General features: G+C 36.0%; 1 protein-coding gene across 1 annotated transcript in view; it reads right to left on the bottom strand.

Moving 5' to 3' along the window:
• Nucleotides 1-15501, bottom strand: part of CCDC144A (coiled-coil domain containing 144A) — a 57959-nt gene extending 42458 nt beyond the window's left edge. Inside the window, exons 1-5 of the mRNA XM_064583922.1 lie at nucleotides 15335-15501; nucleotides 10211-10424; nucleotides 8126-8309; nucleotides 7042-7179; nucleotides 4599-5552 (exon numbers count right to left, since the gene is read on the bottom strand). Of these exons, the coding sequence (XP_064439992.1) occupies nucleotides 4599-5552; nucleotides 7042-7179; nucleotides 8126-8309; nucleotides 10211-10424; nucleotides 15335-15452 (1608 nt within the window). The 5' untranslated portion in view covers nucleotides 15453-15501. The remainder of the gene's footprint in view (nucleotides 1-4598; nucleotides 5553-7041; nucleotides 7180-8125; nucleotides 8310-10210; nucleotides 10425-15334) is intronic.
• Nucleotides 15502-22276: the final 6775 nt, after the last annotated feature.

Raw genomic sequence — 22276 nt, 5'->3', positions numbered from 1 at the left:
TTATTTTTATTTTTATTTTTTAAAGATTGTATTTATTTGACAGAGAGAGAGAAACAGCGAGAGAGGGGACACAAGCAGGGGGAGTGGGAGAGGGAGAAGCAGGCTTCCCGCCGAGCAGGGAGCCCGATGCGGGGCTCGATCCCAGGACCTTGGGATCATGACCTGAGCCGAAGGCAGACGCTTAACGACTGAGCCACCCAGGTGCCCCTATACATGAACTATTTAGAAGGGTATGTGGCACATACCAGATTCTGTCTGCAATTAGCATTATTGTTGTTGCTGTAGGTTATGTTCTAATAATATTTCATATTTTAGGCAGATGGTAGGCCAATGAAAGTGGTCTCTTATACAAGTTACACTGAAATCGTTCTTCACACCACTGAAAGTGGCAGCAAATGGGGAGCATGAGGCCCAGAATACATCCTCCATACTTCAAAAACTTTTACCAATTCCACTAGCTAACAGTACTTTTTTCCACTTATAATAATTTTAACTTACTGCCTCTCTATACTACTCAGTGGACAATCTCATGGACTACAGGGCAAATAGTACCTCCTAGACTGAGTAATAAATATTTACATGACCATCAGAGGCAAGGTAAAGCCACTGACGTGGAAATAATGGACTCTTGCTAAATCAACATTCCCAAATCATTTCATGTTTATATTATCTTAGCAACTGTCTGTGTTACACTGCTTTAGCAAGTACTCTGATGAATACATTAAGGCTACGTGGTATGGCATATCAGAAAAAACTGTCCCCGGGGGCGCCTGGCTGGCTCAGTGGTAAGAACATGCGACTCTTGACCTTGTCCTCATGAGTTCAAGCCCCACGATGGGTGTAGAAATTACATAAATAAATACACAAACAAACAAACTTTAAAAAAGAAAGGTTAAAAAAAAAAAAAAGAAAAAAGAAAAGCTTTGCCCGGAGCTTTATAGTTGGTAAAGTAATCTCAGTACTGGCTGCAAAATGAAGAAAGGCAAATATAGCTGTTTTTCCACAGTGAGGGGGAAAAACAAACATTTGATTGAACACTTCTCCTCTGTCAGATTAAATGCTTTCAATTTTACATTTAATTGCTTAAAATACATTTAGAATAAAAGCTTTGTTATGTCAATGTTTTCAATCAGAAATTATTGATATGGTATAATGTACTTAATTTTATCCTAAACACTGTTAAGTTAAAATATTCTCAATTTATACAAGGATAGGTACCATGCATATCCCATATTTTCCCCCTTAGATAAATGTGTACTTAGAAAGACAAAATTATCTCTCACGAAAAAAATAAAACCAATGTAAAATAAAGGACTAAATTGTGGACTAAATTGTTCTGCATAGACTACATGAGACACGTGTGAAGAGAGTAAAGTCAGTGGGAATTAGAATAGTCAGAGAGAGCTTCCTGGAGAATGAGAGACTATGAGCCAGGTCTGAATAGTGTAGGACTAGGCAAGAGGAAGGGAAACTAAGAGGACAGAAAGGACAGCATGAGTAAAAGGCTGAGAGATGGTGAAATCAATCCAATTAACTCAGAGGATAAAATCTGATGGCAGGGAAATAAAAACAGATGTCCAGACAACAATTAAATCAACGTTCAGAGCAGCATTATTAATGGCCATAAAGTGGGAAACAACCCAAAGGTGCATCAAATGATGAATGAACAAGGGTTTTGGCCCACAATGGAGTACTGTTGGACAATTAAAAAAAAAAATGAAGCACTGATATATGCTATAACACAGATGAACCCTGAAAACATTAAGTAAAAGAAGCTAGTCACAAAGGACCACACATTGTGTGACCCCCTTTATATGAAATATTCAGAATAGGCAACTCTATAGAGGCTGAAAGTAGACTGGTGGTTGCCTGAGGCTGGGGGCTCAAGGGCTAAGGGTTTCTTTTCAGGGTGATGAAAATGTTCTACTTGATGGCAGTGATAGTTGCACAACTCTATGAATATGATCAGAAACACTGAACTATACATGTTAACTGGGTGAATTGTATGGTATGGGCATTATATCTCAATAAAGTTTTTAAAAAATCCAATGGGGGCGCCTGGGTGGCTCAGTCATTAAGTGGCTGCCTTCGGCTCAGGTCATGGTCCCAGGGTCCTGGGATCAAGCCCCACATCAGGCTCCTTGCTCGGCGGGAAGCCTGCTTCTCCCTTGCCCACTCCCCCTGCTTGTGTTCCTTCTCTCGCTGTGTCTCTCTCTGTCAAATAAAGAAAATCTTAAAAAAAAAAAAAACAAAAAACAATGGCAGGACCCATTCTTAATTTCTTAATTCTCTCTTTTGGGTGTATATACTACACATGATCTGACTATTTCTATGCATTTACAATATATCTAAAAGGAAAAGAAAATGAAGGAAATGCCTAAGTTCAACTGGTTTGTAAAATGACTTTTCTGTACAAGTTATCCTAAAATCAGTACAGATTCTATATCCGTTCATAAAAGTGAACATGAGAAATAAGACCATTGTCTGAAACATTCCATTAAGGATTATCTTCTGATTTTGTATGGCTCACCTCATCATGGTAACAGAGATATCATTAAAAAACATTGCACCTGGGTGGCTCAGTTGGTTAAGCATCCAACTCATGATTTCAGCTCAGGATCATGGAATCGAGCAGGCGTGGGGCTCTGTGCTGGGCAGGGAGTCTGCTCGAGATTCTCTCCCTCTCCCTCTGCCTCTCCACCCATTCACGCGTGTGCCTGCGCACGCACTCTCGCTCTCTCTCAAATAATACATAAATCTTTAAAAAAGTTGTTTAGTAGGAAAAAAAAGTCCCTCAATTTCTGTGAGGAATGATGCATAAGTCTCACCTTTCCTAAGGGTAAATACTGTAAGAAAAAAAAATGTATAACACAAATAGCAGAATGAAAGTCAAAGTTTAAGAAATAAGTGCATTGTGAAGATACTAAAATTACACTAAATTATAATGAAAATACAAAAGAAAATGGTTCATAGAAATTAGCATCCTAAAACACTTTGTATTAACCTGGTACAGATTAACTGTTGACATGCTACATTTAATAAATACCTGACTTCTGATTTGACCTAATTTCTTCCTCAAATCCTGTGTCTCATCTTCTAAATTAATACGGCAACGTGATGTAACCTCCAGCGAAGCCTCTGACATAGATTGTTTTTTTAGGGCATCAGCCAGTTCTAGTTGAAGGTGTCTCACAGCTACCTAATAAGACGTTTCTGCTACTGATTTTATAAATTATCTTACTATTAAGTTATATTAATAATATATAACTCTAACATATGTACTTCGAAAAATATCACCACATACAGGTGTTATCCTCCTGCCTAGTCAGTGTTATGTTACTTAGATAATTAATTCAGCCCCACTCTCCATTCCTTGTTGATGAATCTGCAAAGCTTCCCACCCTACTGAAGTCTCAAAAAGAAATGGGTATACAGGTGGGCCTAGCAGTGGTAAATTCTACATGATGACATGGTTTCCCTCTTTTTTATTAGAGGCTTAAATTAATGTCAAAGTTCCTCACATATTCAATCCTCTGCTCAAATCCTTCCAATAGATTACTATCTCAGAACAAAAGTGAAGTCATGCTAATGGGCTTCAAGGCCCTAGATAACCTGGCTTTCACCTCCCTCCCTGGCCTCCATTCCTGCTACAGTACAAGAATCCTGCCACCCCTCATTAGTCTGAAAATGGAGATCCAATGCCAAATTAAAATATTACAGATACAATTCTCTTTGTATTGGACAAACTTATGCCCAAATGATAGTCATTGAGCTTTGAAATAAGCAAATTATTTGTAAAATTGCCTTAAAAAATTATAAATAGCAGTGGGAAGATTAAATCAAACAGTTTTGCTAAAGCTCACCATAGTTGTCCCAAATTATGATTTAATGAAAAGTGCCTGCAAAGAGTTAAAAGGTCATAAGACACACGATTTCAGACTAAAAATTCAAATTTATATAAATAAAAATAAAATTATTTCAACCTAAAATGTATAAAAAGCTACCAAAGGAAAAGTACTGAGATACAGCGTCTACACTTCAGTTCATGTGGGAAATCTGGAGTAAACCGTCAAGTGAATCCACTTAATTGAATCTCAATTTCAACATGCTCATTGCAGGTATGAACATTTCCATTTATCTGTTCATCATGGTATTAAAATGTGGTGACAAAGATTAAAATTATTATTTTAGCAGTATAAGACTAAATTATTAGTATCAGCCTACTATTAACAATTTATAACTTAACCTCTTAAACTTTCATAGATGACACAACAATTTTATTCAAATTAAAGCCCCTCTCAAGTCTAATTTTTATTTGCTGGATATAAGTTATGCTGAATTATAGTCTATATATTTTTTATGTTCAACTAGATTCAAAATTCAGCCATAATCATTCAGGTCACGATCTCGGGGTCATGAGGCGGAGTTCTCTGATGTGGAGCCCTCTTGGGATTCTCTCTCCCTCTCCCTCTGCCCCACTCCCATTCTTGTGCAGGTGCACTCTTTCTCTCTAAAAAAAAAATAATAATAATAATCAAATATTACTTTGAATTTTCTCTTAGAAAGCTTCAAAAATATTTATCTTTCTGGATACTAACTTCTCTTTCTACTTTCTCCTTTTCATACTGATACATTCTTTCTTTTAAAAGATTGCATTCATTGATTAACTCTCTATTGCTTGCTTCCAGCAAAAGACCTTGTTTTTCACTTTCAGCTTGAAGTTTTTTTATGATACCCTGAAACTGGTCTTGGATATTAATTACTACATGTTCTTTACTGGCAGCTTTGTTGTGAGCATCATCTAGATGCTGTTGAAGCAACATATTTTCACTTTGTAGTTGAGATAATCTCTCCACTAAGGATTCCTGCTTTCCAATGTATTTATTCACTTGATCTTGTTCATTTTGATACATGTGTTCCATTTCCTTTTTCTGACACTGTGTTTGACTTAGGTCTCTCTGTACACATTCTAGAACCAAAGTCTTTTCCCTGAGAGCATCTCTTGTGTGATGGAGCTCAATTTCTAAAGTATTGAATTCACTTTCAGCTTTAGAAAGGTTTTGAGAAAGAAGCTCATTATTTTCTTTTAGGTTAGACACATCAAAATTCAGTTTGTCCTGCAGACAAAACCATTCATCTTTTGCTCTCCAGAAAGCAAGTTCTAGGTCTCTTTTTGACGCCTGACTTTGATCATAATCCTCTAGAGCAGTAGCTAGTCTAGCTCGATATGATTCAACTTGTGTGTCCAGTCTTTCTTTGTTTTGCTTTTCATTCTCCAGTTTAGACTTTAGCATTGTATTCTCAGTGGTCAGAGCATCAATCTGTCCACTATATTCTAATATTGTTTTTGTTAATGTTTCCTCATTCAGTTTTATGGCCTTTAGAAGACTGACATTTTCTTTTATAATTTCAATGTCTTCACAATATTTCTTTTCCATTTCCTGGTTCTTACTGTTTATTGTGTCTATTTCCAGTCTTAGCATGGCAATTTCATCCTGCCACATGTGGGTTTTAGGCAACAGATCTTTTTCTTCTTTATGACTATTAGAAATCTAAGTAAAACAAAGGAGACTTTTAGCTGGAACTCAATAAAATGACATTATCCTGATTTTCTCTGAAATTAAAGAAAAACCTGTGTTTATACAATGAACAGGTTGCAGTAAGTGGATATCCCAACTGGAAAAAAATAAAGTTGGGTCCAAACCTCAAACTTGATACAAGCATAAATTCCCAAAGTTTCAAAAATTTAATTGAAGACAGTGAATGCATGAAAGGAGAAAAGAAAGCAAGACACAATTTTTAAGAATCTCAGACCTGCAAAGGTCTTTCTCTGATTTACAACAAACCCAGAAAGCCTGACATAAAAGATTAATAAATCTGATTACACTAAAAATTGAATTTACACTCTGATATCTGACACAGCTACCCCACGATAAAATCCAGAGCTCTGCCTTTATTTTGACAGATTCAATTTCCTAAAATTCTTTTTTCCTGGCAATATTCCATACAAATTCTACTTTTCTAACATTTCTATAGTCACATATAAGAATTACATCTACTGATAACTGACAAATCCAGTCACTATACTATAAACACTTCTACCGACATCAGTGAACTTTTTAGTTATCACAATTCTAGAATGGAGAGGTTAAAAACATTAAGTGAGCTGCAGGACTTTCCCCAGGTCTTCTCACTCCACTACTAGTGCTCTTACACCAAACCACAGCTCTTCTCTAGTGTAAATCATACATACAATAGAAGCCTTATATTTCAAAATACTGATGGTACATAAGGTAAAATTTGTACAGCTCTTAGAAAAATCATGAGATTATTTGCTGCTGCAATAAGTTTAACTTCCTCTTCATGATGTTTAAAATGTTTAAAATAGGGGAAAATACACGGAGCTATTTTATTAGGAATAAAACACTCATCAATAAGTTGTCATTAGCATATAATTGTTTCAAAAGCGCCTTGTAATGAAATAGGATACTACTTGGAGCAAATTGCTACTTTTCTCAAAAGTAGAGACTAAATCCAAAAGAAAGTCTCTCAACAGGCTACACTCTTCTCCTGTTCATCAGTGGCAGTGTTAAGCTAGCTTCTCTTTCAATACAGAGGTGATGAAGCAACTGCCAAAAATTGAAACATATGTTGTTAGTAGCAATAGTTTTGAGCATATGGAAAGTTCAACAATTCTTATGGAAAATAATAAAAGCCTCTCCTTTGGATGAGGACATGATGAATGTCACTATTTGACTCTTGCAGACAAACGCATTTAAATTAAGGATATTACTTTATCCACTGGACCAAAAATGTCACCACCCCCTATGGCCCCCAAATACACACACACACACACACACACACACACACACACATATATATATATGTTTTAAAAATCCTCTATGCTTTCCATGATCTACAGTGTTGGTTTTTAATTTATATGTATGCATACATGGAGAAAAAATAATAATTTCAGAAAATAAAATGTATATACATACAAATACATACACACATGTACTTAAAAATAACTAAAGAAAATACCCCAGAATTCATTCTGTTATTACCCACTTCAATCTCCTTTTGTTTGCAAAGGTGATTCTTTAGAATTCCATCTTGTAATACTCTGGCATTCTGTTCTCGAGAAAGTTGTAACTTAGCGTCATTTCGCTCCTCTACAACCTAGAGACATATTTTCATTAGGATTTTGGATCACACCATTACAAAGACAAAAGTCAGGGGCGCCTGGGTGGCTCAGTCGGTTAAGCGGCTGCCTTCAGCTCAGGTCATGATCGCAGGGCCCTGGGATCGAGCCCCACGTCGGGCTTCCTGCTCGGTGGAGAGTCTGCTTCTCCCTCTCCCTCTGCCTGCCTCTCTGCCTACTTGTGCTCTCTCTCTATCTCTCTGCCAAATAAATAAATAAAATCTTTTTAAAAAAATTCAAAAGTTTAAGAGAACTTAAAAATAATGTTCAAAAGAAGTAGCCTTTTTAAATACAAGGATTTTTATCCTGCATGAATAACTCAAATTTTAATTTAAATGACAGCTAAATTTGTCATAAGGTAAAAATACAAGAAGATAAAGTATGTGAAAATAAAATTTCTTTACAAAACATTTAACCAGTTCCATCATAGTCTCAAGGCGATTTAGCCTGTATTTTAACATAAAAAATCCAAAACTGGGGTGCCTGGGTGGTTCAGTTGCTTAAGTGTCCTACCCTTGGTTTTGGCCCAGGTCATGGTCTCAGGGTTGTAAGATCCAACCCTGAGTCGGGCTCTTCATTCAGCGCAGAGTCTGCTTGAGATTCTTTTCCCTCCCTCTCCCTCCCCATTTGCTCCTTCCCTTGCTCATGCTCTCTCTCTAAAAATAAATAAAATCTTAAAAAAAAAAGCCAACCTTCACATTTATCTCAATTTACCTTCTATCCCTTCATTCAGAAAATAGAGAGAGAGCATATATGAGAAGCCAAGAATTCCAATAAGTTAATAATTTTAACTAAAAATATTATAGTTCCTATTAGAATAAAATTAAATTTTTTATCTATTTTATACCTAAATAATATACATTAAATCAAGGGTATATTATAAATAATATTGATGGAAATATGCAATTTTTATCAAAGATTTACCTGATCCAAATTATTCCTTACAGTCCTCAATTCCACACCTACTGTTGCAAAAGTATGTTCAAGTTGTTGTTTCATTTCAACTTCTTTATTATACTGCTCTTCTTTTTCTCTGAATTGCGCCCTCATTTTTTCATATAATTTATCAGCATTTCTTCTTTTTTTTTCTTCTTGTTTGAAGGTAAATCTGCAAATAAATGTGCTTATTTAAAAATGTTTTGTAAGTAATAGAAAGTTCATTTTATGATCTGGTTCCACATATGTTGATTTATTATCCAAATGAAATTTCTATGTTCTCAATTTTTTTCCTTTCTCAGGCTCATGTTTACTTTCTCACTTCAATCTCTTCCAAAAGATATATATAGTTGAAAAGAAGTAATGAGAAAGCGTTATGCAGTTTAGTAATAAGTTTTAGTACTAACTCTGGTAGATATTGTAGAGAAAGGAATTTTGAAATTTTTCAAGAAAGTTAGAATTAAAAATTATCATTTTCCCCATATAGTCATAATTACTCCTCCATTAGAACAGATAATTTAGTTACTAAATAAAAAGAGAAGTTGCTCCTTATAAGAAAGTTTATAAATTCACTAGAAGTAAATTTCTACTTCACAAAACATCACAGGTACCTCCAAAAATAATTTGCAGTATAAGACAGCATCTGCAGATGTCATTTACACAACATACACCTGCAGATTATGGTGATCCAGGACTAGGCTGGGGAGTCTAATATCTATACATTTTATATAGATAGCCCTATACATTTTACGTTTCTTCTTCTGCAATATTGTCAATTTACCTTGTTGATTATTATTCATTTTACTTTTTTAAAAGATTTTATTTATTTATTTGACAGAGAGAGAGAGCACAAGCAGAGGGAGCAGCAGGCAGAGGGAGAGGGAGAAGTAGGCTCCCCACCGAGCAGAGATCAAGGGCTCAATCCCAGGACCCTGGGATCATGACCTGAGCCGAAGGCAGACCCTTAACCAACTGAGCCACCCAGGCACCCCGATTATCCATTTTATAAATCATTTGAAAACCCCTTTTAGAACACAGGATCCATATTAATTAAGGAAACAATAAAGAGTCATATGTGCTTACCACACAGACTTTTGGATTTATTTATAAGAGAGATATTGAGAAAACTTAGCAGTAATCATTTTCCATTTTACTTTTTAATCACTGCGTATGTTTAAAACTGAACAAATTTTTAAAATTTTTCCTGTCTTGAGAAAAATGGCCATTTCATACTCTGTTGATGGGCATATAAATTAATATAAACTTCCCAGAGAACAATTTAAAAATAGGATCAAAGACCTCCTTTAAAAATTTTTATACTTTAAGCAAACAATACGGTATTGAAGAATTTATTCCAAGTAACCAGAATTGTAGAAACAGATTTATATAAAACATTCCTTACAGCATTAATTAAAGTATAGAAAAATGGAAAATAACCAAAATGCAATTTGTTAAATAATGAGGATTCCATATGGTGTACTTCTATATGGTCATTAAAATTATGATTTGGAATATACATTAAATTATCAGTAGAAGTATTCACTGTCAAGAACTTGCTAAATTATTTTGAAGAATCTCATACTTCACACTACTAAAGACGTTTTCTTCCCTATAAAAATTCCAGAAGGGGGCGCCTGGGTGGCTCAGTTGGTTAAGCGACTGCCTTCGGCTCAGATCGTGATCCTGGAGTCCCAGGATCGAGTCCCGCATCGGGCTCCCTGCTCGGCAGCGAGTCTGCTTCTCCCTCTGACCCTCCTCCCTCTCATGCTCTCTATCTCATTCTCTCTCTCAAATAAATAAATAAAAATCTTTAAAAATTAAAAAAATTAAAAAATTAAAAAAATAAAAATAAAAATAAAAATTCCAGAAGGTAAGTTAGCAATTATCAAACTTCTCCTACACATCTGTAGTACAAAAGTAAAGAGTTCAAGGGGCACCTGGCTGGCTCAGTTGGTAGAGCATGCAACTCTTGACCTCACAGCTGTGAGTTCAAGCCCCTCATTGGGTGTGGAGCCTATTAAAAAAAAAAAAGGTAAATAGTTCAACTATTTCCTTAAAACCAAGATGTCATACCTCAAATCGCTAAGTTCTTGTTCCCATTTCACTTTTTGATGCTCCAACTGCAATTTCAACTCTTTTGTTTCTGATAGCTCCTTTTGTAGTCCATTAATCTTATTTTCCATTTCTTTATTTTTTCTTTTAAGTTGTTTACACTGATTTTTTTTAAGTTCTACTAATTTTTTATACAAAAGAATCGCATCCTGGATTTTTAGTAAAGTAGTAGAATCTACATCAGAGAAAAAACAAATAAGATATATAGGGCACCTAGGTGGCTCAGTTGGTTAAGCATCCAACTCTTGGTTTCAGCACAGGTCATAATCTCAGAGTCGTGGGATCGAGCCTCACGTCAGGCTCCACACACAGCACGGAGTCTGCTTGAGGTTCTTCCCCCGACTTCCCCTCTGTTCTTCTCTCCCACCCCCCACTCATGCTCTCTTTCTCTCAAATAATTTATCTTTAAAAAAAAAGAAATAAAATATGTGAGTACTTTTTGCATATAAAGGACTGTGTGCTTTCACATTCACTCACTCATACTTTAAACAATTATATACTGAATGACTTCAATATAAAAGATATTTTAGGGGTGCCTGGGTGGCTCAGTCGGTTAAGTGTCTGCCATCAGCTCAGGTCATGATCTCAGGGTCCTGGGATCAAGCCCCGTGTCAGACTCCCTGCTTACTGGGGAGTCTGCTTCTCCCTCTGCCCCGCCCCGTCCCCCGCTCGTACACTCTCACTCTCCTTCTCTCAAATAAATGAATAAAATCTTTAAAAAAGAAAAGAAAAAATGACCAAAACCTTTCTAAATAATGAAAACTATCATCCCACAGATCCAGAAGAATCTGGCTAGGAGAGAAGAAATGGAAGTAAGCCATTATAGTTTTCTTAAATTACTATGATGGGGCATAACATTACTCAAAGGTGGACTGTGATGCTTAAGTCATATACTTTAAACCCTAATCACTAAAATAGCACAACTAAAGAGTTATAGCTAGAGTAAGCAAAATACATACATATACATACTCACATAAATAAAACTAAATCATAAAAATTACTTGATTAATTTAAAAGACAGCAGAAAAGGAAGAGAATAGGAGCAAAAAGCAGAAAGGACAAATGGAAGTCACACAACACGATGACAGATTCAAATCAACGACCTCAATAATCACATTAAATGAAAATGGTCTAAAAGCCTCAATTAAAAGGCAGACTGTCAAAATGGATGAAAAAGGAAGACCCAACTGTATGCAACCTATTAAAAAAATATGCTTTAAGTGTAGAGACACACATTTTTTAAAAGGCCAGAAATATGACAGACCACACTAACAACTTGACAAAAGAAGGCTGAGCCTGAGTGGCTATATTAATACCAGACAAAATAGATTTCAAAGCAAAAAACACTAGCAGCAATAAATAAGGTCATTTTATAATGATAGAAGGGTCAATTAAAAGAAGCATAACAAACCTAAATGTTTATGCATCTATTAATAGGTTCAAAAATACAGAAAGCAAAAATTGATAGAATTAGAGAATTAGAGAACTAGAGAAACAGGCAAATTCACAGTTATAGTCTGAGATTTCAATAGGCAGAAAATCAGCAAGGGTATAGTAGACTGGAACACCACCATTCTTCTCAAGTATCCATGGAACACTTACCAAAAGAGACTATATTTTGGGTCATAAAATAAATTGTAATAAAAGGAGTCAGTCAAAAGGACTGAAGTCATAAAAGTGTGCTCTGCGATCACAAACTAATTAACACACATCTGAATAACCCCTAGGTCAGGGCACCTGGGTGGCTCAGTTGATGAAGCGTCTGCCTTCAGCTCAGGTCATGATCTCAGGGTCCTGGGATCAGCCCCACATTTGGCTCCCTGCTCAGAGGAGAGGCTGCTTCTCCTCGAGCTCAGGCTCTCTCTCTCTCTCTCTCAAATAAATAAAATCTTTAAATAACCCCTGGGTCAATGAAGTACTGAAAAAAAGAAATTAGAATGTATTCCGAACTGAATACACATAACATATTAGAATTTCTGAAACCCTGCTATACTAGCACTCATATGAGCATTTACAACACTGAATGTATATATTAAAAAAGAAGAAAAGTCTCAAATTGATGACCTTTGGCTCCACCTTAAGAAATTAGTAAAACAGTGAAGTTTGATAACCTTTGGTTATGTAGAAAATCTGACAGAATTTTTTAAAAAGCTACTAGAACTAATAAATGAACTCATCAACTTTGGAGGACAAAGAATCATTATACAAAAATCAACTGTATTTCTACATATTAGCAACAAAAAAATTAAAACTTAAGAATTAAAAATTAATTTTAATTAATTAAAAAATTGAAACTGCATTGAAAAATAAAAAATAATGACAGGTAATATCATAAAAGATAAAAATAACTATACACTAAAAACTACAAAATATTACCAAGAAAATTAAAGACTTATAAAAATGGAGAGAGATAATCTGTTCGGGGTTGAAAAATTCAATATTATTAAAATTAATCTGTAGATTCAACCTAATCCAAACCTGATCTCCAGAAGACCACCAGAGTTGTTTTTTTTTTTTTTTTTTTTTAGAAAATGAGAAGCTGACTCTAAAATTCATGTGGAAAACATAAATAAATAAAATAAATACAATTCATGTTCTGGAAACACAAAGGATCTAGAATAGAATTGCAAAAGAACCCTGAAAAAGAACAAAACTGGAGGACTAACACTAACTACCTGATTTCAAAAATTATCATAAACTGGTAGTAATTAAAACAGCATGATATTGACATCAAGAAGGCCAAAGAGATCAATGGGACAGAATAGAGTCCATAAATAAAACCACACAGAGGGGCGCCTGGATGGCTCAGTTGGTTAAGCGACTGCCTTCGGCTCAGGTCATGATCCTGGAGTCCCTGGATCAAGTCCCGCATCCGGCTCCCTGCTCGGCAGGGAGTCTGCATCTCCCTCTGACCCTCCCCCCTCTCATGTGCTCTCTCTCTCAAATAAATAAATAAAATCTTTAAAAAAAAAAAAAAAACCACACACATATGGTCAACTGATCCTGACAAAGACACAATGGCATGAAGTGGAGAAAATATAGCCTTTTCAACAAATGGTGCTGGAACAACTGGATATCCATACGCAAAAAGCATGAACGTGGATCCATACCTTTCATCATAAGCAAAAAAAAGAATACAAAATGGGGGTGCCTTGGTGTCTCGGTTGAGTGTCTGCCTTGGCTCAGGTCATGATCCCAGGGTCCTGGGATCGAGCCCCATGTCCAGCTCTCTGCTCAGCGGGGAGCCTGCTTCTCCCTCTCCCTCAGCCTGCCATTCCCCCTGCTCATGCTCTCTCTCTCGCTGTCAAATAAATAAATAAAATCATTAAAAAAAAGAATACAAAATGGATGACATGGATCACATGGATCACAGATCTAAAGGTAAGACCTAAAACTATAAAACTTCGTTTTTAAACTACGAAACTTCTAAAAGAAAGCATGAGAGAAAACCTCTGACTTTGTGCTAGGCAAAGATTTCTTAGATAGGAACACCGAAAGCAAAAATCCATAGAAGAACAAATGGATAAACTGGATTTCATCAAAAAGAAAAACTGCTCTTCAAAAGACACTGTTGAGACAATGAAAAGTCACAGATTGGGAGAAAATCTTTACAAAAAAATATAGGTGAGGGGCGCCTGGGTGGCTCAGTTGTTTAGTGTCTGCCTTTGGCTCAGGTTATTATCCTGGGGTCCTGGGATCGAACCCCACATTGAGTTTCCTGCTCAGTGGAGAGTCTGCTTCTCCCTCACCCACTACCCCTGCTTGTGTTCCCTCTCTAGCTGTCTCTCTCCCCGTCAAATTAATAAATAAAATCTTAAAAAATATATATAGGTGATAAAGGAACTATATCTAGAATATACAAAGAATTCTCAAAACTCAACAAATATGAAAACAACCTAATTTTTAAAATGACAAAGGATTTGGATAGTTCAAAGCAGATATACAGATGGCAAATAAGCACATGAAAATATGCTCAACATTAACAGTTATTAGGGAAATGTATATTAAAACCATAATTATATATATATTACATACCCATCAGAATGGCTAAGATTTAAAAAACTGACAATACTAAGTGTTCATGAATATACAGGGTGAAATTAGAACTTTCATACACTGCTGGTGGGAATGGAAAATGGTACAACTACTTTAGAAAACAATTTGGCAGTTTCGTAACAAGGGAATATAGAGACATGAGACTTACGGGTGATAGATATGTTGACTGCCTGAATTACGGTTATGGTCTCATATGCATATACATATGTCAAAACTATCAAATTATACACTTCATATATGTGCAGTTTACCTAACTAAAGCTGTTGGGGGAAAAAAAAGCTCTATTATAGGAAAAAACAACTAAAACAGTGGCTGAGACACAGATGGAAAGAAGGATATGAAACATGGGCGCCTGGGTGGCTCAGTCGTTAAGCATCTGCCTTCAGCTCAGGTCATGATCCCAGAGTCCTGGGATCGAGCCCCGCATCGGGCTTCCTGTTCGGCGGGGAGCCTGCTTCTCCCTCTCTCACTCTCCCTGCTTGTGTTCCCTCTCTTGCTGTGTCTCTCTCTGTCAAATAAATAAAATCTTTAAAATAAAAAAAAGAAGAAGAAGAAGGATATGAAACAACACAAGATGAAGCTAGAGTACTGTGGTCTTTCACCTTAGAGCAATGAGAAGTAATAGCGAAGCTTTAAGCAAGGGAGTAACGTGATGAAACATGAATTTTTAAAGATTATGATAACTGGTTGCAGTGTAGACCAAGATTCTGGGAGGTGGAATGACAGGGAAAACAGTCCTGAGGTTATTTCAGTATTCTAGGAGAAAAATAATGGTAACCTGACCTTGGGTGACGGCACAGAAGAGAAGCGGAGTTAACAACACATCAGGTGTGTCATTCCCATGACAAAACATAGAGTGGAAATTATAGCCTTTGGCTGAGAGTATTCAACAGTTCTCTATTCTCATATAAAACATATTTCTGAGATGAGTAGCTCATGAGTGTTGTGTGGTACAGCACTATACAAGATGGGCACATATTGCTACAGTAATATACATACAAAGGCTTTCTACTTATACAATGGTCCTACCTTTACGATCCTGGCCAACTGGTACAATTAGCGACTTGCAACTCATATACTTAGAGCAAGGCAACTTGGAATCCTCTGAAGCTGTTCCAGATGACTCCGTTAAGTCAAGGTCATCCATAAAATTAATTTGCTTTTTGACCTACAAATAAAAAATACTATTTCAAAATGTCCCCCAAATATTCATAAAATATACTAAGTGTAGAGAGATGATAAATACCCATCTTTTTATAAGAGCAAAAACATAGGTACTTTTTTTTTTTTTAAACATAGGTACTTTTTAAAAGAACTGATTTTTATCACAATGACCTTTATCAATAATTACTACTTCTGAAAAACTTTTTCACAATAAATGTCTATACAACAAAGGAAGATTTTCTAGGTTTTCACTATGTACTTCCTAAAGTAATTTTTTACCATGGAATAATATTTTTAATAAATATTATTTATCAAAGTAATATAATAAAGTGAAAATTAAAAAATAAGTGAAATAGAATTATGCATATTTTTTTACCTCTTTCTTTCCATGAGATGTTTTCTTTGCACGTCTAAAAAAAAACAATTCTTTTCAGGCAAGTATTAAATACTTAAAATACAAAGAATATCTAAATCATATCTAAAAAATATTAATAATATTAACAAAGCATTAAATTTAGATCAAATGGACATAAAGCAAAGGAAAAGCATAATGTTACTTGCATTATTTGATACGAAGAAATATACCACATTTTTTGTTGTCATTTTCAATAAAAACAAGCTTTTATTGGATCTAAACACTTGGGAAAGTGCAAGTTAAGTTCTTATATGAAAGAAACCCTATTTTAATAATCATGATACTAGTGTTTTGAGGATTTACTGTACAACTACTATGCATTACTATGAACACCTTACACATCTTAAAAGTATTTTAAGCCTCACAACAATCTTATAAACATAGGTAATTATATTAGGCATTTTACACAGGAAGAAAATGAGGCACAGAAATAATTAACTTCCCCAAGCCCATACAGCTGGTCAGGAGTAGACCCAGAATTCAAATCCAGGATATGTGCCTTCAAAACGTGTGTTTTACAATATGTGGTGAAAGTAACATTTAAGTGTTTCCAAGTGATATGACAGCAAATGAATCTACTATTATTCCATTTCTAGCTATAATTATAAATAATAATTTATGGATCTTACACATATTTTTTTAAAATAAAAAGACTTCATACCTAGGCAATATTGAAAATCTACTTTCCATAAACTAAAGATCTGCTTCTTCTGAAGAAGTTCATCAATGGCATTCATCTATTTATTCAACTGTTTATTCACAAATATATACTTACTGAGCACACAATATGTGTCAATGACACTGTTGGTACAGGAACCATGGCTTTTGTCATTTAGAACTTTATAATCTAAAAGTAATAATCTATGATAGAATAATAGTTTATTTTTCAATTATAAATAAAGTCTTTCCCCTTTCCCCAGAATCGAAACAAATATTAACTTAATGCAACCAGATACTTCAAAGTCCCTAACAAAACCATAGCTATTCATGATTCTGTCAAAGGCACTGAATATCTAAAATCATCAAGGAATGATTAGTTCTACTCAGAATGGCCTAAGAGTTTGTATATTTACTATCATTTATATACTTCTAAGTCTATGAATGATACTCTCTGCACATTCAATTATATGAGAATACTCCACTGGGGAACCAATTCTGAATCAACAACTTCTTGCCACAGGGACCTGGGTGGCTCAGTCGTTAAGCATCTGCCTTCGGCTCAGGTCATGGTCCCAGGGTGCTGGGATCAAGCCCCACATCAGGCTCCCTGTTCAGCGGGAGTCTGCTTTTCCCTCTCCCACTCCCCCTGCTTGTGTTTCCTCTCTCGCTATGTCTCTGTCTGTCAAATGAATAAAATCCAAACCCCCCCCAAACCAAAAAAACAACCTCTTGCCACAAAACTACATGAATAGGAATACTAGGGACAATTACTGTAATCTTTAAAAGATAATGTAATACAGGGGAGCCTAGGTGTCTCAGTCATTAAGCATCTGCCTTCGGCTCAGGTCATGGTCCCGGGGTCCTGGGATCGAGTCCCACATCAGGCTCCCTGCTCGGCGGGGAGCCTGCTTGTCCCTCTCCCTCAGCCTGCCACTCCCCTTGCTTGTGCATTCTCTCTCTCTGTGTCAAGCAAATAAAAAAATCTTAAAATAGGGGCGCCTGGGTGGCTTACTCGTTAGGCGTCTGCCTTCGGCTCAGGTCATGATCCCGGGATCCTGGAATCAAGTTCCACATCGGGCTCCCTGCTGGCTGGGAGGGAGCCTACTTCTCCCTCTCCCTCTGCCTCTGCCTGCCGCTCCCCCTGCTTGTACTCTCTCTCTGTCAAATAAAAAATAAAATATCTTAAAAAAAAAAGATAATGTAATACAATCAATAAGCTTTCTAATATTTGGAAATGCAAACAAAATTAAATAACCATGTCTATCTCTATCGGATCATTTCCAGCAGCATACAAATGTACTCTAAAAGATCCCATCTTAAAATTAAAAAAGAAAGAAAATTCCCTTGAATTCCACATTCTTTTTCAGTTATCATCCATTTCTCTATTACCTTTCCGCATAAAAATTCTCTAAGGAGTTGTTTATACTTTTTCATTACAGTCCAGCTTCCATGGTGACTATTGAAACTGCTCCTTGTCAAAGTCACTTGTCCTCATCTTAACTTTTCAAGCAGTGTATCTGATATACTTGAGTATTTCTTGCCTTAGCCTGTACATACACGACAGCGTTTTATTTCCATAAAAAGTAATCACTGCTAAACTTCCTTCAGAGGGAAATAAAGAATTTATAGATTTTACCTTACTTCATCCTGATCCATTTCAATTGAAGTGCTGTCATCATTCACTTGTGGTGGACGAGAAGGTAGGGAATCAGCCTTCTCAAGCCCTGGTGTAATCACAGATACTTTTGATGTCCATTTTTCATTTTCCTCTTTCCTTACTCCCTTCATATGCAAACCAGGATCACTACTTTAAAAAATCCAATTAGAATATCCATTAAAAAGCCAATGTTTTCTAATAATTTTACTGGTAAAAAATAAAAACAATATTTTTTGTAAAATTCTGTTACCCATCTCAATGAACATTTATTAATTCACAGAACAGTTATGAAATCCAACCATATACAAGGAAATACACATCCCTTGCTTCAAAGACAGGTAAATATACAATTACAATACAATGTCATTTGTGGGGACAAAACTGCTATGGATCTCTTTGTAGGAGCTGTGGAATCAAGGACCATACACCAAGGGACCTAGGAAAAGTCTTGCCTACCCATGCATCGGGTAACAGGCACACTCACTACATGTCCAGCTGTGGACCCAGCAATAGCCCATAAACTGGTTCCAGCCCCTTCCTCTCAGCCACATCTGGAAGCCCCTGGAAAACACTGTCTTAGATAATCACCCATGGATGAGAGAGACTTTTTGGAAAACCAGATTTCCTGCAGAAAAGTTCCAGCACACCACCAGAGCAAAAAAAAAAAAATCAGGCTTGGACACATTGGAAAGGTAGTCGTTAAAGGCTATTTCAAAAGCAAAGACAGCAATGCCAAACTTCAAAGAATATAAAAAGTCAAGGATATATGACACCAAATCTTCCAGTAATTGATCTCAAACACATGGAGATCTGTAATTTATCCAAAAAAGAATTCAAAAGAGCAGTTTTAAGGAAACTTAATGAGCTACAAGAAAACACAAAAAGCCAATTCAGGGGTGCCTGGGTGGCTCAGTCAGTTAAGCATCTGACTCTTGATTTTCTCTCAGGTCATGAGATCCAGCTATGCATCCTGCTTACGCTCAGTGCAGAGTCTGCTTGTCTCTCTCCCTCTGCCATTCCCCCCACTCACACACATGTTCTCTCTAAAATAAATAAATAAAATCTTAAAAAAAAAAAAGCCAATTCAATAAAATGAGAAAAACACTATATGAATAAAACGAGAAATTTAGTAAAGCATTGGAAGGGCACCTGGGTCGCTCAGTCAGTTAAGTGTCTGCCTCTTGATTTCGGCTCAGGTCATGATCTCAGGGTCGTGGGATTGAGCTCCGGGTATGCTTGAGATTCTCTCACCCTCTCTCTGTCCCTCCCCTGACTTGCTCTCTATCTCTCTCTCTCTCAAATAAATAAATAAACATCTTTTTTTGAAAAAGAGCTGGAAATAGTAAAATAGAATTAAACAAAAATTCCGGAGCTGAATAATAGAGTGAATGAAATGCAAAAAGGCAATAGAAATCACTGACACTAAAATGGATAAAAAAAAAAGTCTGTGAATTTAAAATTTTCAAATTTTCAGACTTTCAAATTATCCAATCAAGGAGGTGAAAGATATGTACACTAAAAACTACAAGTCTTTGTTTAAAGAAAGAGCAGAGACACAAACAGGAAGATATCTCATTGTTTATGGATTTGAAAAATTAATATTATATATCCACATTATTCAAAGCCATCTACAGATTCAATGCAATCTCTGTCAAAATTCCAGTGACATTTCTCACAGAAATAGGAAAAACAATCCTTAAATTTGTATGGAACAAAAAAGACCCCAAACCGCCAAAGCAGTCCTGAGAAAGAACAACAAAGGTGGAAGCATCACACTTCCTGTTTTCAAACTGTTACCAAGCTATAGTCACCAAAACAGTATATGGAACTTGCATCAAACAAACACAAAGACTGGGTGATAGACACTGGGGAGGGTATGTGCTCTGGTAAGCGCTGTGAATTGTGCAAGACTGTTGAATCTCAGATCTGTACCTCTGAAACAAATAATGCAATATATGTTAAGAAAAAAAAAAAAAGAAGAAGAAGAGGGTAGCGGGAGGGGAAGAGTGAAGCGGGGGAAATCGGAGGGGTAGACGAACCATGAGAGACGGTGTACTCTGAAAAACAAACGGGGTTCTAGAGGGGAGGGGGGTGGGAGGATGGGTTAGCCTGGTGGTGGGTATTGAGGAGGGCACGTTCTGCATGGAGCACTGGGTGTTATGCACAAACAATGAATCATGGAACACTTCATCTAAAACTAATGATGTAATGTATGGGGATTAACATAAGAATAAAATAAATAAATAAATAAATAAATAAATAAACAAACAAACAAACAAACACAAAGACCAATGAAACAGAATCAAGAACCCAAAAATAAACCCATGCATATAGTCAAGAACACTTAAAGAAGAAAAGATAATCTCTTCAATAAATGATGCTGAGAAAACTGGATATTCACATGCAAAAGAATGAAACTGGACCCCTAACTTACATCACTCACAAAAATTAACCCAAACTGGATTAAAGACTTAAATGGACAACCTTAAGCCATAAAACTCCTACAAGAAAACAGGGAAACCACTCCCTGACATTGATCTTGGCAATGATTTTGGATATGACATCCAAAGTACAAGCAACAAAAGCAAAAACAATGGAACAATGTTTCTCCACAGCAAAAGAAACAAGCAACACTCTAGTTCCATTTACATCAAGTATAGGGGAAGGAAGGGAAAAATAAGTTAAAAACAGAGAGGGAGGCAAACCATAAGAGACTCTTAACTATAGGAAACAAACTGAGGGCTGCTGGAGGGGAGGTGGGTGGGAAGATGCTGTAACTGGGTGATGGGCATCAGGGAGGGCACTTGTGATGAGCATTGGGTATTACATGCAAGTGATGAATCACTAAAGTCCAGCCCTGAAACTAATAATACAATATAGGTTAACTAACTTGAATTTAAATAAAATCTAAAAAACAAAAAAGAAACAAGTAACATAATGAAAAGGCAACCTACAGAATGGAAGAAAATATCTGCAAACCACATATCTGAAAAAAGGTTAATATCTAAAATATGTAAGGAGATCACACAATTCAACAGCAAAAAACAAATAATTCAAATAAAAACTCAGCAAAGCACCTTAATAGACAGCTCTCCTCAGAAGATACTCAAATGGCCAACGGTACCAAAAAAGGGGCTCAACATCACTATTCATCAGGGAAACGCAAATCAAAACCACAATGATATATCTATCACCTCACACCTGTTAAATGGCTTTCATCAAAAAGACAAGAGATACCACTGGCAAAGATGTACAGAAAAGGGAATCCTTGCACACTGTTATGGGACTGTAAATTGGTACAGCCACTATGCAAAACACTGTGGAGGTTCCTCAAAAAACTAAAAATAGAACTATCATATGACACAATAATCCCATTTCTGGGAACATTTCTGATGGAAATGAAATCATTATCTCGAAGAGGTATCTGCACCCCTGTTTACTGCAGCATTATTTACAATAGCCAGGACAGGGAAGCAACCTGAGTGTCCATCAATGGATCCATGGGTTTAAAACATGTGGTATATATTTACAACGGAATATTTTAGCCACAAAAAAGAGGGAAACCTTGCCATTTGCAACAACATAAATGAACCTGGAGGGAATTATGCTAAATGAAATAAGTCACACAAAAAGACAAATACTGTATGATCTGACTTACATGTAGAAACTTAAACAAAAACAAAAACAAATTTACATCCTGGTGCATGCCAGGGGTAGGAGGCTGTGGGAAATGGGTAGATATTGGCCAAAGGATACAAACTTCCTGTTACAAGAGTAGTAAGTTCTGAGGATCTAATGTACAGAATGGTGATTACAGTTAACAATACTGTATTATATATTTGAAAGTCGCTAAGAGAGTTGCTAAAAAAGAAATGATAATTATGTGAGATGATGGAGTTATTAACACTATTACCATTTTACTATATAAAAGTGTATTAAATTAATATAGGTATACCTTAGACTTACACAGTTATCTGTCAATTATACCTCAATAAATCTGCAGAAAATTCAAAAATACTCATATGTCACTATATATATCACTCAAAAATAGCAATAACCTGGTTAATTTTGTTTG

Source organism: Mirounga angustirostris, unplaced genomic scaffold (assembly GCF_029215605.1).
Source record: "Mirounga angustirostris isolate CCGP_5_RB_7025 unplaced genomic scaffold, mMirAng1.0.hap1 SCAF_138, whole genome shotgun sequence".
Classification (NCBI taxonomy): domain Eukaryota; kingdom Metazoa; phylum Chordata; class Mammalia; order Carnivora; family Phocidae; genus Mirounga; species Mirounga angustirostris.
This window is presented reverse-complemented; position numbering and strand designations above follow the sequence as displayed.